Source organism: Callorhinus ursinus, unplaced genomic scaffold (genome assembly GCF_003265705.2).
Source record: "Callorhinus ursinus isolate GAN/ISIS: 27379988/994484 unplaced genomic scaffold, GSC_fseal_2.0 scaffold71, whole genome shotgun sequence".
Classification (NCBI taxonomy): domain Eukaryota; kingdom Metazoa; phylum Chordata; class Mammalia; order Carnivora; family Otariidae; genus Callorhinus; species Callorhinus ursinus.
The window spans coordinates 3,634,588-3,652,103 of record NW_027397133.1 but is presented as its reverse complement, the minus strand read 5'-3'; the positions used below and the strand labels follow the sequence as shown (position 1 = coordinate 3,652,103).

General features: G+C 51.8%; 1 protein-coding gene across 1 annotated transcript; it reads right to left on the bottom strand.

The window, feature by feature from the left end:
- Positions 1-3,607: 3,607 nt before the first annotated feature.
- Positions 3,608-13,644, bottom strand: AP2S1 (adaptor related protein complex 2 subunit sigma 1). Its single transcript, XM_025849973.2, has 5 exons — positions 13,486-13,644; positions 9,235-9,384; positions 4,568-4,681; positions 4,143-4,202; positions 3,608-3,938 (listed from the first exon to the last, which is right to left on the bottom strand). Exons 1-5 carry the CDS (start codon positions 13,486-13,488, stop codon positions 3,837-3,839), a joined length of 429 nt encoding a protein of 142 aa, XP_025705758.1. The 5' UTR covers positions 13,489-13,644; the 3' UTR covers positions 3,608-3,836.
- Between the last annotated feature and the right edge of the window lie 3,872 nt (positions 13,645-17,516).

Genomic DNA, 17,516 nt, shown 5'->3' with positions numbered 1-17,516 from the left:
TTAATGGCCGAAGACTATTCCATTGTGTGGCTATAACATACCTTATTTATCCATTCCTCAGTTGGTGGACACCTGACTTGTCTCCACCTTTTGGCTATTATGAATAATGCTGCGGTGAACAGTCAAATCCAGGGTTTGGTCTGAACGTAAATTTTCACGTCTCTTGGGCTCCCATAAAGATTTCGTCCATAAATGTTCTTTCTCTTGGGTAAACAAGTAGGAGTGGGTTTGCTGAGTCATAAGGCCAGTGTAATGATTAACTTTTAAGGACTTGGCTGACTGTTTTCCAGAAAAGCCACACCATTTCCCTTTCCCACCAGCAAAGCACCGAGCTCCGGGCGCTCTGAGGGCTTGCCGGCATTAGGTATTTCGAAATGAGCCATCCCAGGGCTCGCTTTGGCAGCCCACATACTAGAAATGGACCGATCCAGAGATTAGCGTGGCCCCCGAGCCAGGATGACGCATCAACGAGCCATTCTGATCAGGGTGTAGTGATCTGAATAGTACTCTCCTCCTGAGCCCCCTTTTCCCCTTGAATTCAATCACGCTGCACTGGATGGTTTTCCTTCTTTCTCAATGGCTGTTCCTTCTCTGTTAGGCTTCGATTTCTCCTCTTCCTCCCTTGCCCTCTGTCTGCAAATCTCTTCTCTCTCTTCGCGCCTACCCCCCTGGTGACCTCCGAGACCTCCTGGCAGTAAATACAATATGGTCGGTGTTCGGGTGATTTTCAAATGTCCATCCCCGGCCCGGACCTCTCTCCTGAGCTCCAGACCCACGTAACCACGGCCGCCTCAGTGGAGACCCAAGAGCGCAAACCTGACATGTTCTTTCCACTGTCTTTGCGTTCCTGGAAAAGGAGACTCGGTGGTCCCAGATGCTCAGGCTTAATATTGGGAGTGTTCCTTGATTTCTCTCCTAGCCTGCATCAGATTGTCAGCAAATCCTTTTTTTTTTTTTTTAAAGATTTTTTATTTATTCATCTGAGAGAGAGAGGGAATGAGAGATAGAGAGCACGAGAGGGAAGAGGGTCAGAGGGAGAAGCAGACTCCCTGCTGAGCAGGGAGCCCGATGTGGGACTCGATCCCGGGACTCCAGGATCATGACCTGAGCCGAAGGCAGTCGCTTAACCAACTGAGCCACCCAGGCGCCCCAGATTGTCAGCAAATCCTGATTCCACCTTCTAAACGTGCCCAGAAGCCGCCCCCACCTTGGCCCATGCCAGTGTCCTCTCTTGCCTAGACTCTTGGAGTCACCTCCCTGGCTTCTTGGCTCCCACCCTTGACTTCTTAAAATCAGATTTAGCAGCTCTTGTCATCCCTCCTCGGTTCAGGACATTCCAGTGCTACATTTATGGTATGACTCTGTTTCTGTGGACTGTCCAGAACAGGCAAATTCAGAGACAGAAAGACCGGCGCGTTAGTAGATTTCCGCGAGCTGGGGAAAGGTGATGGAGGGATTGAGGGGTGATAGCTAAGGGCACTGGTTTCTTTTTGGGGTGATGAAAATATTCTAAAATTGGTAGCGGTGACAGTAACACAAGCCCGTGAATATACTGAAAACTGCTGAATTGTACATTTTAAGTGGGTGATTTGTATGGGATGTGAGTTTTATCTCAGTAAAGCTGTTACCGCCCTCCCCCCAAACCCTCCAATAAAAACTCCTTCCTGTGGCTCTCGTCTCACCCAGAATAAACCCAGTGTCCCCACCACAGCTTGTCAGGCTCGCTGCCATCTGCTCTCCCTCTCCCCCACCTCCCACAATCCCTCTATTTTCTGAACACATCATCTTCACTCTCCCTTTTGCCCACTCTGTTCCTGCCATGCTGGCCTGCTTGCATGTTCTGCCTCAGGGCCTTTGCGCCTGCTATTCCTTCTGCTTGGAACAGCCCTCCCCTAAAATCTCCCACGGTTCATTTATTCCCTCACTTCTTTCACCCTCCGCTCAGTGTCACCTCCTCCGGAGAGGCTTCCCTGACCATCGTCTAGAACAGCAGAGCCATCTGCCAGACTTCTCTCTCGCTCTGTTTTACTTGCCTCCACATCACACTTGACTTTGTGACATACCGGCTATTGACTTGCTTAATTAGGCATTGCCCCATCACCCTCCAGGAGACCTGTCCTGCTCACTGTGGTACCCCCCACCCCCCAGGGCTAAACAGTGACTGGCACATAGCAGATGCCCAAGAAACATTTGTCAAATCCACAGTAAACGAAAGCTCCCTGCATCCTTCCCTCCCTGGGCCTCAGGTCTGAGTGTTCGAGGGCCTCCTAATCGCCTTTCCTGGATGACCCGCGGTATCTCAGACTCATTCCAGTGATTGAGGGTGGCGCCCTCCCAAAACATGCCTACGTCCTGGAGCCTGTGAACGTGACCCTATTTGGGAAAAGGCTCTTTGCGGATGTAATCACATTAAAGGACTTTGAGATGAGATCATGTAGATTATGCTGGTGGACCCTAAATCCAATGACAAGTGAGCCTATAAAAGTAAGGAGAGAAGGCGGTACAGGCCCAGAACGAAGGGCCTGGGAAGACGGAGGTAGGGATTGGGGGGGTGTGGCCCCCACCCACGGCATGTCAGGAGGGAAGAGGCAAGGAAGGATCCTCCCCTAGAGTGTTGGCACCTTGATTTCAGACTTCTGGCCCCCAGGACAGCTAGGGGCTCGTTTTACGCCACCCGCTTTGTGGTCACGAGTCACAGCGGCTGCAGGCAACTCAGACACTCGCCATGCCCTGATAACCTCAGCACATTCCCCCAACCTGCTCCCACCCCCTGACCTGGCTGCGGATCCGGGCCTCGCCCTGGCCCTGGCCCCCCCCCGCCCCCCCCCCCCCCCCGCAGGTGGTCAGTCGCCAATCCCTATTGGTTGAAGCTGTAACTGGTTGCAGCAGCAATAAGAAAAGAATACACTGCTGTACTGGTTGTATCTATAAAGGCATTCACCTCTGCAGGCCTGAGTCCCACATCTAAAATAATGATTAGCAAATCTAGTGCTCGCTGTCCACTTCTGTAGGCGTCCCCCGGGTCTCTGACCGGGCCCTGCACACAGCAGGCGCTGAATGTCCGCAGAGTGAATGTGTGCTGACTGATGCCTGGCACCTCCTAAACTTTCCCAGCATTAACTTAATCCTCAAGCACACCCTGTGAGATCAAAACTATTATCAACCCATTTTCAGGATGAAGAACTGAGGCAAAAGGACAGCCGTCCAATCTGGGGTTAAAAACAAAGACTCTGGAGCCATCTGCCCAGGCTTGGAACAAAGCTGGCTTCGCCACGCTAGCTACGTGACCTTAGGCAAGTCTTTTAATCTCCCCAAGGCTCAGCGATCTCACCTGGAAAGCGGGGGTACTAACGGTCCTTTCCTCGGGATCTTGTGAGGATTCGGGGAGCTAACACTTGGGAACGCTTGGTGCTGTTAGGTGTTGGCCAGAAGTCCAGGCTCGGGGGCCTTCTGGGGGCAGCAGCAGGTGTGAACGCACCCGGGTGGCCTGCCTTGCTCGGGCCAAGTAGGGTTTGTTGACCAGCTGACTGATGCACCGATGGCAGGGAGTCCCGAGTGCCTGCGGTCCCTAGGGCTGACCAGCAAGGGCTCAAAAGACACAGGCCAGGCGGGGCCACAGGTTTATTGGGGGTTCCACACACGCACTCACAGCATCACATGACAACGGCACGGTTACTCGGTACACGTGAGTGGCCTCCGCCCGCAGGCTCCTCCCTGGTGGCCCAGGCCCAGCTGGGGCCTTCCTCCTGGACCGGGGAGGGAGGGTGCCGGGCAGCCCCAGCCTGGAGAGGGGGCGAGCAGGGAACAGGAGGCCGGGGCGGAGGGGCTGGCCGCCCTCACTCCAGGGACTGGAGCATCAGCAGCTGCTTCAGTACCTTCGTCTGGCTGGTCTCTCGGATCTCGCCGGCCAGGAACATCTCGTCCACGACCGTGTAAACCTGAGCGAAGGGAGGGCAGGAGGAGACCCCGGTGTGAGGGAAGTGAGGGAAGTGAGGGAAGGGCACCCCCCACTCCCCGCCCTCCCCCTGCAATGGGTGCCGGTCTAAACCTTGGAAGCTGGGGGCCCTGAGAGCCAGGCACCAGCCATCAGCAGAGGCGCTGGGCAGCGCCCCCCCGCCCCCTCCTCTTCCCCAGGAGCCCACCTTGTAGAAATTGAACACCAGGTCTAGTTCACAGACGTTGTGGAAATACTCATTTAAGACCTGTGGGAGAAGGCAGAGGTGGTGAGAGCCGGACAGGGGGAGACACTCAGGGAGGGGGACCAAGGTCACCATCGGAAAGACAGACCAAGAGGACTGAAGGGAGGGGAGGGAGGGGGGAGGGAGCCAGTGACGGAGACAGTTAGAGGCAGAAACAAGAACAAGGACGATCAGATAGCAACAGAAAAGGCAGACCGGACAGAGGCGGAGGAACAGAGAGGAACCGCGCGGGCAGAGATGGGCAGAGGGAGGCCGCCTGTCCACCGCTGCGGGGAGGCGGGGAGAGGGTTTGTGCACCCCGCGGGGAGACGAGGCGTTGTTCTGGGCACTCCAGGGCCCCTGGGGCTGCAGCCTGCCCGCCTGCGCACCTCCACGAAGTTGTGGATGGCCTCCAGGTAGGCCAGGTTGTTGTCGTTGACATCCACGCAGATGCAGAAGTAGAGGCCGGCGTAGCGTCGGTAAATGATCTTGAAGTTCCGGAACTGTGGGGCAGAGAGGCTGTCAGAAAAGGGGGGCGGGGGGGGCAGGACCCAGCAGGCTGGGCAGAGCGGAGCCCAGAGAGTCAGTCCTTCACCCCAGGTGTGGTCCCCGAGGCCCTGCTCTGTCTGGTCCTGTGCTGGGGACACAGTGTTGACTGACACGGGCCTGACCCTCCCCTGCCGGGGCTCCCGGTCCAGTGGGGAGAGAGTCATCCTCAGTCATCCCCAGTGTGGGCAGCTGATCCAGGAGGGCTTCCTGGAGGAGGGGACATCTGGGCTGAGACCTGGAGGAGGAGCAGGAGTGCTCTAGGCCGAGGGAACAGCTTGTGAGAAAAAGCCCAGAGCCAAGAGGGAGGCTGGGGTGTTCCATGACATCCACGCTCCCCTTTCCGTGGCTCCCTGCTTGTTGTCTCTGGACAAAGTCACATTTCTTAACCTGGAACTAACTCACGCCATCATTCCATAAACGCTACCTGTGAGGCAGGCTCTGTGCTGGGCAGTGTAGTTACTGCTCAGAACCAAGACAATCTCAGCCTGACTGTGAACTGAACTGCGATATAAAATAGAAATACTTCGACACTAACGCACACACACAACCCAGGAATGCGCCAAGGACGCAGACTCTAATCTTATATGCTTGGGAAGAAGATAAAGAGACAGACATAGATACAAACAGGCAAACTGGTTTGCTAAGCACAGTGTCTTTGGCCCAAATCTGCAAAGTCCCAGCGCTGGGTCTGACGGCGCGTGTGCTTTGTCGCCACCTGGTGGCAACTGCGAAAGCCAACAGTAGTCCCTGATTTTTTTCCAGCTCATTCTTCTGTTAATTTCTGTACTTCACTACGTTTTCTAACATTACTGTAGTAATTCCTGCACATAATCCCCGGATTAACAAGCATGTATCAGGGTGCAAACTCTACTTTTTTTTTTTTTTAGGTAGGCTCCACACCCAACACAGGGCTCGAACTCGTGACCCTGAGATCAAGAGCTGTACGCTCCTCTGACAGACCCAACCAGGAGCCCCTACTTTTTTTTTAAACTGAGACAGAGGGGCGCCTGGGTGGCTCAGTCGTTAGGCGTCTGGCTTCGGCTCAGGTCATGATCCCAGGGTCCTGGGATCGAGCCCCACATCGGGCTCCCTGCTCGGCAGGAAGCCTGCTTCTCCCTCTCCCACTCCCCCTGCTTGTGTTCCCTCTCTCGCTGTGTCTCTCTCTGTCAAATAAATACAATCTTTAAAAAATAAATAAATAAATAAATAAACTGATACAGACACACAATCAAATGTTTGAAGGCCGCTGCTCTGGAGGAGAGGGTTTAAGACAGGCCTAGAGGCCAGGAAAACACCCGGAGATGGCACTAGTATCACAGCTGGTGTGGCCCTGGCAGGATCGGACGCTGAGCAGCACTTTTTTTTACTTGAAATTCTCCCTCTCCCGCTGTCACCCTCCCGGCTCGTCCCAACACCTTGGTTGTAAATTTGCAGGCTTCTCAGGGACCCGCCCCAGACTTTCATGGCTTCTTCAGCTATAGACTCTCAGATAAGTCTCTTCCTACAGGCTGGGGCAGGTCACCGGTCTGTACTGCCCCCGCCCTTGGGCCCCCGTCCCCAGCTGTCACTGTCCGGGAACCGGTCGGTCTCACTGGACTGTGAGCTGGGGCTGTCACCACTGTGTCTCCAGCAGGGCCCTGAATAGGAAGGGGTCCACACCCTAATCCCTGGGCTCTGTGAACAGGTAACCTAACATGGCAAAGGGGACTGTGCAGGTGTGGTTCAGCTAAGGATCTTGAGATAGGGTGATCCTGGATTATCCAGATGGGCCCAGAGTAATCACAAGGTCCCTATAAAGGAAAGAGGAAGACAGGAGTGTGTGGCTCGGAGAGAGAGATCTCAAGCAGGTGAAGGCAAGGAAATGGACTCTCCCCAGAGCCTGCAGAGGGAACCCAGCCCTGCTGACCCATTTTGGACACGTGACCTCCAGAACTATTTAAGACAACAAATCTGTGTTGTTTTGAGTCACTATGTTTGCAGTAATTTGTTAGCACAGCGATACAGGAGAGTAATATAGGTACTAAGGAATATGTACTAAAGATCACACGAGAAGAAGAGAGTTTGAGCGGCCTGGGCCTTTCTCACGGGCCACTCATCCTTTGGTTTTGCTCTCACAAGTCCTCCTCCAGGGGGCCTGCCCTGACCTCAGTCTCCTAAGAGAGACATTATTTCATGTCTCCTCCCCCTGATCATCCCCAGTTTGTTGGGGGAGGGACCAGTTCTCTCTTGTTCCCCACAGCATTCCCTCCTCCAGGAAGCCCTCCCTGACCCTCAGGCTGAGCCAGGTGCCCTCCTCCCGCCCCGCTGCTCCATCCCAGCCCTACCCTCTCGGGGTTGTCGTGATCTGGGGACAGGTCTGTGTTGCTCACGGGGCCATCTCAGTCCCCACTGTGAATGGAGGCACACTGGGAGTGGGTGGTTAATAAATGCACGGGTGAACAAATGAATGAACGAATGGCCTGGGATCGGGAGGCACCTAAGATCTGGGTGTGACGTTCTCACCTGAGCAGCCTGCCTCACGGACCCGCTCCCAGTCCCTTCGCCCTCGGGGTAGGAGGCCACGCGGCACTGGCAGCGGGACACCCCAGGGGAGTGGGCGTGCACCCCCTCATTCTGTCCTGCACCTGCTCTGCCTCTCAGCCCCCAACCCCACCCCCCGCAAGGCCCCCCATCCCGCCCTCCTCCTCGAACCCCGTTTCTCTAGGCTGCCGGGACCCCCCCCACCTCCTGATTTTCCCCTACCTCCTCAGCTCCCACCTCTAGGGCTTCTCGTCTCTCCTTTGTTCCCCTCTGTCGTCGTCCCTCCCCTGGAAGGGCCGCAGCCTTCCCTGCCCTCTGTGTGCGGGACCTTCCACATCAGGGCATCCTGCCCTCTCTCTGCACTCTGACTCATCACTCCCGCCCGGATTCTCCCCTGGGGTGTGAACAGACACCTCAACCTGCTCTTTCCTAGGTTGGCCCACGTCCCTTCCTCTGCTGAAAACCCTCCTGAGGCTGCCACCTCGCTCATAAGAGCTGAAGTCCACCCCACGGCCCAGGAGGCCCTGAGCCATCTGTCCCTGTTGTCTCTGACGCATCAGCCCCCCTCCCTCCTCCCTGGCTTGCAGCACCTCAGCCATGCTGGCCTTTTTTTTCTTTTTTCAAGATTTTATTTATTCATTTGACAGAAAGACACACGGCGAGAGAGGGAACACAAGCAGGGGGAGCGGGAGAAGGAGAAGCAGGCTTCCCGCGGAGCAGGGAGCCCGATGCGGGGCTCGATCCCAGGACCCTGGGATCATGACCTGGGCCGAAGGCAGACGCTTAACAACTGAGCCACCCAGGCGCCCCCATGCTGGCCTTCTTGCTATTCCAGGAATGCCCTGGTATGTTCTCACCTCAGGGCCTTTGCACTTGCCATTCCCCGGGTCTGGGGTGCACACTCTCATATATCCTCTCCTAACACTCTTTCAACTCCTTCAGGCCTTGGTTCCACTGTTACCTTTTCCAGACTTCCTACATAAATCATTGATACCTGCATTCCAACCCCCAGTGTACGCACCCCAGCACCTCCATCTCCCACACTGGCCTGCTTTTTCTCCCTGGCACCTCACCACCTGCTAGATGCTGTCTTTACTCTGTCTCCCTCTGACCAGAACATCAGCTCTCCCAGGGCAGGGACTCGGGTCTGTTCTATTCCCGCACCTAGAACAGTACCTGCCCTACAGCAGACCCCCGATAAATGTGTTGAATTTACAGGACAACTAGCCCGGCTGATGCCGTGGGAATTAAAGACAGAGGCTTCTCGATTTAAGGAGACCAAAGAGGGGTGCTGGCTGGCTCAGGCGATAGAGCATGCGACTCTTGATCTCAGGGTTGGGGGTTCGAGCCGCACACTGGAAGTAGATTACTTAAAAATAAAAGCTTAAAAAAAAAGAAGAAAATTATTACAATGAGGGGCGCCTGGGTGGCTCAGTTGGTTAAGCATCTCCCTTCAGCTCAGGTCATGATCCCAGGATCCCGGTATCCTCGAGTCCTGCATACGGCGCCCTGCGGAGGCTGCTTCTCCCTCTCCCTTTGCCACTCCCCCCTGCTTGTGCTCTATCTCAAATAAATAAAATCTTAAAAAAAGAAAAAAAGAAAATTTTCATAATGAAAAGTTCCCCAAAAAGGAAGGAAGACGGGGCGCCTGGGTGGCTCGGTCGTTAAGCATCTGCCTCTGGCTCAGGTCATGATCCCAGGGTCCTGGGATCGGGCCCCACATCAGGCTCTCCGCTCGGCGGGGAGCCTGTTTCTCCCTTTCCCACTTCCCCTGCTTGTGTTCCCTCTCTCGCTGTCTCTCTGTTAAATAAATAAATAAAATCTTGAAAAAAAAAAAGGAAGACAGAAAGCTAAAAGCCTGTCGAGGGAATGAACGTAGGAAGGAAAGAGGGTCTGAGGGGTTACTGCAGTTAGAGGTTGGGCAGGAGGCTGGTAAGGAGGGTCAAAGGTAAAAAGGCAAGTGTGAGAGGCATGGGGGTAGCTTCACCTCCACAAAGTTGGTGTGTTTGGCATCTCGGACAGTGACCACAGCGTGCACCTCCTCAATCAACTTCTGTTTCTCATCGTCATCGAACTGCATGTACCACTTGGCCAGGCGCGTCTTGCCCGCCCGGTTCTGGATAAGGATGAAGCGGATCTGGGGGCAGGAGGAGGAAAAGGAAGTGAGAGCAGTCGGGAGAGCTGGCCAGGGGCTGGGGGGTCCCACCCAACAGCCCCGCCCATCCCCGCTGGGTAGGTAGGGCCCATGCCCTTCCAGCTCTCGACTTCTCCTCAGAGCCCGGTCAGGCCAGCCTGGCCACGTCACAACACCCCAGGGGAAGGACCGCTTCCACAGGTCAACTCCCCTGTCAGCTCCAGGGCCCTGAGGCCCAGACTCCACTACCCCTTGTCTGCTTGACCTTGGACAAAGGATCTGCCCCCCCAACCCCAGCTTCAGTTTCCCCACCGGCAAAATAAGTTTCCTTAGAAGATCCATCTTGGCAGGGTGTCTTGCAGGTTAAATGTTTATAAACTCAATTCAGTAGCTTGGCACATAGCAGGCACTCAATAAATGTTTGAGTTGGGGGCGCCTGGGTGGCTCAGTCGTTAAGCATCTGCCTTCGGCTCAGGTCATGATCCCAGGGTCCTGGGATCAAGCCCCACGTCGGGGCTCCTTGCTCAGCGGGAAGCCTGCTTCTCCCTCTCCCGCTCCCCCTGCTTGTGTTCCTGCTCTCGCTGTGTCTCTCTCTGTCAAATAAATAAAATCTTAAAAAAAAAAATGTTTTGAGTTGCAGGGGTGCCTGGCTGGCTCGGTCGGAGGAGCACGCGAGTCTTGATCTCGGGGTCGTGAGTTCAAGCCCCATGTTGGGTGCAGAGATTACTTAAAAATTTTTTTAAAGATTTTACTTATTTATTTATTTGAGAGAGAGAGAGAATGAGAGATAGAGAGCACGAGAGGGAAGAGGGTCAGAGGGAGAAGCAGACTTCCTGCTGAGCAGGGAGCCCGATGTGGGACTCGATCCCGGGACTCCAGGATCATGACCTGAGCCGAAGGCAGTCGCTTAACCAACTGAGCCACCCAGGCGCCCGGGTGCAGAGATTACTTAAATAAATAAATAAAAACTTAAAAAAAAATGTTTGAGTTTCATACTTCTTTGGTCTGAATCCCAGAGATCCCCCTTTTCCTTCTTTTTACTTACCAATTCTTAAAAATTTTCACCCATTGAAGATGTGTACAGTTCAGTGATTTTTCGTATACTCATACACTTGTGGAAAAATCACTACTAATTCCAGAATGTTTTCATCACCCCAAAAAGAAATCCCCACCCATTAGCAGCCACTCTCTCCCCGTCAGCCCCTGGCAACGAAGAATGTTTCTTTCTCTACAGATATGCCTGTTCTGGACATTTCATACAAATAGAATCATACAATACGTGGCCTTTTTGTATTTGGCTTCTTTCATTTGGCAATGTTTTCAAAGTTCACCCACGTTGTAGCTTGTGTCTCTGCTTCCTTTCTTTTTATGGCAGAATTACGTTCCACTGGATGGATATACCTTGTTTTGTTTATTAGAACATTTGCGTCATTTCCACTTTTTGGTGATTGTGAATTAGACTGCTATGAACATTCACATAAAAGCTTCTACGTGGACGTATGTTTCTATCTGTCCTGGCTATATACCTAGGAGGGGAATCGCTGGGTCATATGGTAACGCTACGTCTAACTTTTTTCAGCCACTGCTAAATGGTTTCCCAAAGTATCTGCCACTTCTCAAGTGATGTAACTGCGTGGTGCCTCAGTTTACCCCCCTGGAAAATAGGGCCTCATAAAAGTGTGACAAGATGAAAACAAGATATGAAAAGTATCCAGAACAGTGCCTGGCTCAGATCACGCACTGTGTCAGCTGTGATTATCAGCAGTGAGAGCTAGGAAATTTGTTTTTATGATTCTGAAAAGCCAGGTCAACCTTCCTAGGGCTACTGCGAAAATGGAACGAGTTAATGCTAGAAGTGCTTAGCACAGTGCTTATTACATACTGAGTGCTCAATTACATACTGAAGCTCATTATATGAGCTATGATGACGGAGGTGCATTTGTCCAAGTGGCTAAGCACACAGACTCTAGAGCCTGAATGGATCCTGGCACTCTTGGCTGTATTTCCACAGGCTAGTCAGTCTCTCTGGGCCTCAGTTTCTTCTTATGTGTAATGTACGTAATGAGAGAACCTCCCTCATAAGACAGTCACACGGGTTAATAAACGTAAGGGGTGTAGCACAGTGACTATCAAGTATTAGTTCTCAGTGGTACTATAATTCACCATCATTTAGCTTTAAGAAAACCAAGGCCCGGGGTGCCTGGGTGGCTCAGTCGGTTAAGCGTCTGCCTTTGGCTCAGGTCATGATCCTGGTGGGGTCCTGGGATCGAGCCCTGCATGGGGCTCCCTCTCAGCGGGCAGTCTGCTTCCTCCTCTCCCTCTACCCCTCCCCCAGCTCCTGCTCTCTCTCTCTCTCTCTCTAATAAATAATAAAACCTTTTAAAAAAAATAAAAATAAATTAAAAAAAGAAAAACCAAGGCCCAAGTTCACCCAGGTAGGAAGCCTGCCTTTGGACCCAGTTCTGTTTGAGACAGGCAGGTGTAGAGCCATTTTATAGATGAAGAAAGCAAGGCTCACAGCCACAAAGCACAGCTGGGAGTCCAAAGGCTTTGCTCTGGAACCCTTTACCCTCTGGGAGCCCATACCCATTCCTGGGAGTCCACTCTCTTTCCTAAGCCTCATTCTCCGATATTCCAACCCCCCTCCCCCAACCAATCAAGCAGGACAGGAACAGGATATTACACTCTCCTTCCAAGAACCCATTCTGCTGAGCCAGGGAAAACCACTTCCCAGCAGGCCAGGGGTCCTGGGTAGGAAGGGAAAGAGCATGGGCCTGGCAGGGGGATGGGGAGGGGGGGAACCCCACCAGGCAGCCACAACCTGGGAGCAGAGCCAGAGATACATGGGGCATACGGTAAGGAGAGCCAAAAGGGTTGAGGGAGAGCCCTATCTCTTACCCCCAAATTCCCTTATAACACCTCTTCGTGTTTCTTCTCCCAGTTAGAATCTCTCCACCTCTGGGAATCTACCCTGAGAGGTACCTTCTCTCCTGCATACTCACCCCCTGATGTTCCCTCTGGACACCTCCCAACCTTCCCTGTCTCCAAGCCCCCTCCCCTCAAATTGTTCCCTTTTGACTTCCAATTTCTAGGGTTCAATCCCCTCTCTCAGGCCTCAGGAGGTCTTTTACTTAGGACATCACTCCTCTGAGGCCATTCTTCTCCCCTGTTCCAAAGGTCACATGTTGCCTTCAAGGACCCTGTTTGTGGGGGAGACTCCCTCCTTGTTCTGACACCCACCTCCATTTATCTCTTTTTCCAGCTCCCTTCTCAAAGAATCCTTGCTTTACTGTCCAAAGACCCACCCTAGGGGAGGGCAGCCAAATCCAAAGCCCAGTGCTTGCTCCAAAAGCTCCATCTCCAACTCTCACACTTCTATGCCTGCTCCCTACCCAAGACGCCTCTTCTTGGAAAGACCTGTTCCACTGCTCCCCGTCGGTTTCAAATATCCAGTCCTTACCTCCAAGCCTTCTCCCGCTTTGCAGCACACTTCCCCTGACTCTAAAGCCCCATTCCCTACAGTAGCCTACTTCCCCTCTCCAGTGTCCAGTCTCTTCCCCTTGAGATTCTCTCTCTCATCAGCAGTAACCTGCCCGTTTCAACAACCCCTCTCTGCCTTCAATGTCAGCTTCCGGCTTCTGAAGACCCCCTTCTCTCCAATCCCAGGGTCTCCCATTCTCCAACAATCCTGCCACACTCCCAAGAGCCCTTCTCTTGAGACGCGTCTTTCTCTTGGGACGCCCCCTCCCCCACCTCCAATTCCTGCCCCCCACCTCCGAGATCCCACTTCTCGAGTTGCCTCCCCATTTCAACCCTCCACCCCTCAGTCGTCTCCAATGTCTCCCTCCCGCACAGCCCCCTCCCCTTGGCCCCCGGTCTCTAATGTCCCTTGGCTTCGAGACCCCCGGTGCACTCCCGCGCCCGGAATCACCGCCCAGCTGCCCCCTTCCCGGGCCTCCGGTCAGCCAACAATCCTGAGAGCCCGCGCCTGGCCCAAACCATAGTACGGCGGCAGGGGAGGCTTGTCAGTACCCGACCGAGCCTCGAGTACCTGCACGTAGACCCACCCTCCGCCCGGCCCCGACGTGGGCGCGCCCCCGTTACCATGGCGACCCCCGTCCGGACCCCAGCGGCCCCGGTCCCGCGGCTCCTGGGCGGCTCCGGCTCTCGCAGCAGTTAGGGGACCCAGGGCTAGAGAGGACTTCCGGCAGAAGAGCTCGCCCGCCCTCTCGCGCACAGCCCACTGGGAACTGTAGTCTCAAGAATGTGTTTGGTCAGGCCGGCCGCAAGCCTGGGAAAGGGGCCGGTCCCGCTTCCCAACATGCCGCGCGACTGTCCTTTTCCCACCACACTGTACTTACCCTGAATGCATGCCGGGAGTTGCGGGCGAATGTCTCTTCCGAGGACTACAATTCACGACATGCGTGACAGCCAGCAACGGGGAGTTGCATTCTGGGAAATGTAGTTCTGGTAGCCCTGCGTCCACCCCATCTTCCCAAGGCGAGAAGGGCATGCTGGAAATAGTAGTTTTAAGTAAGAAACTGGGCTGTGGAAGCGCAAAGTGTAACTCCGCACTCACCTAGTGCTTTGTTTAAAATGTGGCGAGTGTTTCCCTGTGAGAGATGGACAGTGGTTTAGGAGAATGATTTTGAGAGTCAGAACTGTGTACGAATCTTGCCATTGCATTTCCCAGCTGGGGGACTTTGGGACAACAACTTAACCTCTTAATTCTATTTCTTCATCTGTAAACAGAATTGATCAAGGGGTCACTTCGGTAGGGTTGTTTTAAAGCTTCCGTAAGCTTTCAAAGTACTTATCACTGTGTTTGACATATAGCAAATGCCCAATAAATACTAGTTAATATCATGAATACTCATTTTTTAAAAAGATATTTATTTATTTGAGAGAGAGAGACACAGCGAGAGAGGGAACACAAGCAGGGGGAGCGGGAGAGGGAGAAGCAGCCTTCCCACGAAGAAGGGAGCCCAATGCGGGGCTCAATCCCAGGACCCCAAGATCATGACCTGAGCAGAAGGCAGATGCTTAATGACTGAGCCACCCAGGCTCCCCATGAATGCTCATTGTTAACACACATCAGGTAGTGGGGATCTTCTTATTTCCTATCCAGAGGGTACAGTTGTCTCTTTTCAGTTGTTCAAATAGGCCAAGTGCTTTCCTAACTCAGCGACTTTCCTTCGTGCTTGCTGTTCCCTAGAAAGCCTTCCCTCATTTATTTTGTGATTGACCCCTTTTCTTACTTTACCCTAAACACCACTTCCACAGACCTGTATGGAAGATCCTGCATACAAAGGTCCCCATCTCCCACCCCCCAAATTCTATAGGTTAGTTTGATTTTTTTTATAGTGTCACTGGGGAGACCCCATGACCCCCTGCAGCTCAGGGGACTCCTAGAAGCTTCTGCCTAACTCTCAATTTCATCTTTTAGACAATAACTAAAGAATTGCTGGGACAGGAAAAGAAATATTTGAGGACCAAATGCTTGTGCAGATGAATCAGAAAGTGCTCAATAGTTACCTCAGCTTCATTATCATGTTAAAATCCCTCTCTGAATATTAGTCCCAAGCCCTCATAAAAGGATCCTGCTTACCCTTGTTCAGGGAGTCACTGCTTTGGAAATTATCCCCCGTGATCTCCTTATTTGTACAAATAGTGATGACTCTGGGAGGTAACTCCACCTGGTGTAGTCTCTGTCTATCACTCACCAAGGAGGGGACCCACTTTGATCTGGTAACAATAGCCTTTATTACAATTTTTAATGATTTTATTTGGGGTGTGTGTGTGTGTGTGTGTGTGTGTGTGTGTGTGTGTGTTGTCTATATCTCCCATTAGGTGGTTGAGGGCAGGGACCCTGTCTATTAACGTATCTACATCATCTAGAACATGGTAACACTTGGTAAGCACTCAATAAAGTATTACTATTGATACTGAGGAAAGAATTAACCCTAATAAAAACAAAGCATATCATAGAACAATGTAAATTAAAGTATAGTATTGGCAGAAGAACTAAGACATAACTATGGAATTATTGCAAGGGCGAAAAAAGGTTAGGGATCATTTCTGTTTTGTGCACTGCTCTAATAGGGTTGGGACCGAGATAAGGTAAACAAGGTCACCAGGGTATAAAATTTTAAAAAGGCACTCACTCTTACGTGCTTACCCAGCTCTTGCATGAGCCTGAAAGTGAGCATTTCCTTGAAATTTGTTCTCTGAACACCTCGCTTGCCTCACCTTAGTTCGAATCCTGATTTCCAGTGCTCAGCTTAGAGCCTGGCACAAGTCTGGTGTTCAGCAAATATTTACTGAATGAATGAATGAACAAGCAGGTATCAAAAAAAAAAAACACACTGTCCCCAAACTGTCAACATTCATGGTCTAGCAGGGGAAATAGACATAAAGGACATTATGCAAATAAATTTAAAAATTACTTAGCAAACAATAAATATTTCTTATCTCACACAGTTTCTGTGGGTCAGGAATTTGGGAGCAGTTTAACTGGGTGGTTCTGGCTTGGAGTCTCTCATGAGGTTGCAGTCAAGCATCAGCTGGGGGCTGGAGTGCCATGGCGGCTCAGTCAGTTAAGTGTTTGCCTTCAGCTCAGGTCATGATCTCAGGGTCCTGGGATCCAGCCCCACGCTGGGCTCCCTGCTCAGCAGGGAGTCTGCTTGTTCCTCTGCCTCTCTCCCTACCTCTTCCCCTGCTCATGTTGGTGTTCTCTCTCTCAAATAAGTAAATAAAATCTTAAAAAAAAAAAGACATCAGCTGGGAATGCAGTCATTTGAACACTTGATTAGGGCTGAGGATCTTCCTCCCAGATGGCTCACTCCTAGGATTGGCGATTAATGCTGGCTTTTTTTTTTTTTTTTTTTAGATTTTATTTATTTGACAGAGAGAGAGAGAGAGAGAGCATGCACAAGCAAGGGGAGCTGCAGAGGGAGAGGGAAAACCAGGCTGCCCACTGAGCAGGGAGCCAATGTGGGGCTCGATCCTAGGACCCTGGGATTATGACCTGAGCCAAAGGCAGATGCTTAATGACTGAGCTTGCCCAGGCACCGGTAATGCTGGCTCTTGACAGGAAGACTCAGTTCCTCACCAGGTGGACCTCTCCACAAGGACACACAAGTGTCCTCATGTGGCAGCTGTTTTCCCCCAGAGTGAATGATCCAAGAAAGGGAAAGGCCAAAGCAGCAATATCGTCTATGACCTTGCCTCAGATGTCACACCCTTTCATTTCTGCCATATCTTTTTGGTACACAGATCAGCCCTATCCTATACAGGAAGGAACATGAATATCTGGTGAGGATTTTTGCAGTTCATCTCAGAGTCCTGGCTGCCACAATAGCTTATACAGCAGAGACACCTGACCTAGCTGAAATGTTAGGGACAGCTTCCCTAGAGGAAGTGGCATTTGAGCTGAGATCAGAAGGTGAGTGGAAATTAACCAACCAATGATTAATGTTGCAGGGGGTATAGTCTCCTGCTCTCTCTCTCTCTGGCAAATAAATAAATAAAGTCTTAAAAAAGGTTTTATTTATTTATTTGAGAGAGAGAGCACAAGCGGGGAGGAGGGGCAGAGGGAGAGGGAAAAGTAGACTCCCCACTGAGCAGGGAACCCCATGCAGGCTACACCCCAGGACCCTGATATCATGACCTGAGCCAAAGGCAGCTACTTCACCAACTGAGCCATCCACATGCCCTGGAAACATTTTTAATAGAAGATTTTATTTTTAAGAAATCTCTAAACCCAACGTGGGGCTCAAACTCACAATTCTGAGATTAAGAGTTGCGTGCTCTACTGACCAAGCCAGCCAGGCGCTCCTATTGGAACCATTTTAAATTAGTTGCAGACATTGTGCCCCTTCATCCCAAAAGGCTTCACACTTCAACATGTTCCTCTTAAAAACGAGAACTTCTCCTTCTTAACCTCTTCCATAACAACACAATTATCACATTCGGGGAATTTCACCTTAATACTACACTATTATCTAATATAGATCCATATTAAAATATCCCTGATCATCCCAGTAATATACCTTATAGATTCTTTCTTTCTTTCTTTTTCTTTCTTTTTTTCTTTCTTTCTTTCTTTCTTTCTTTCTTTCTTTCTTTCTTTCTTT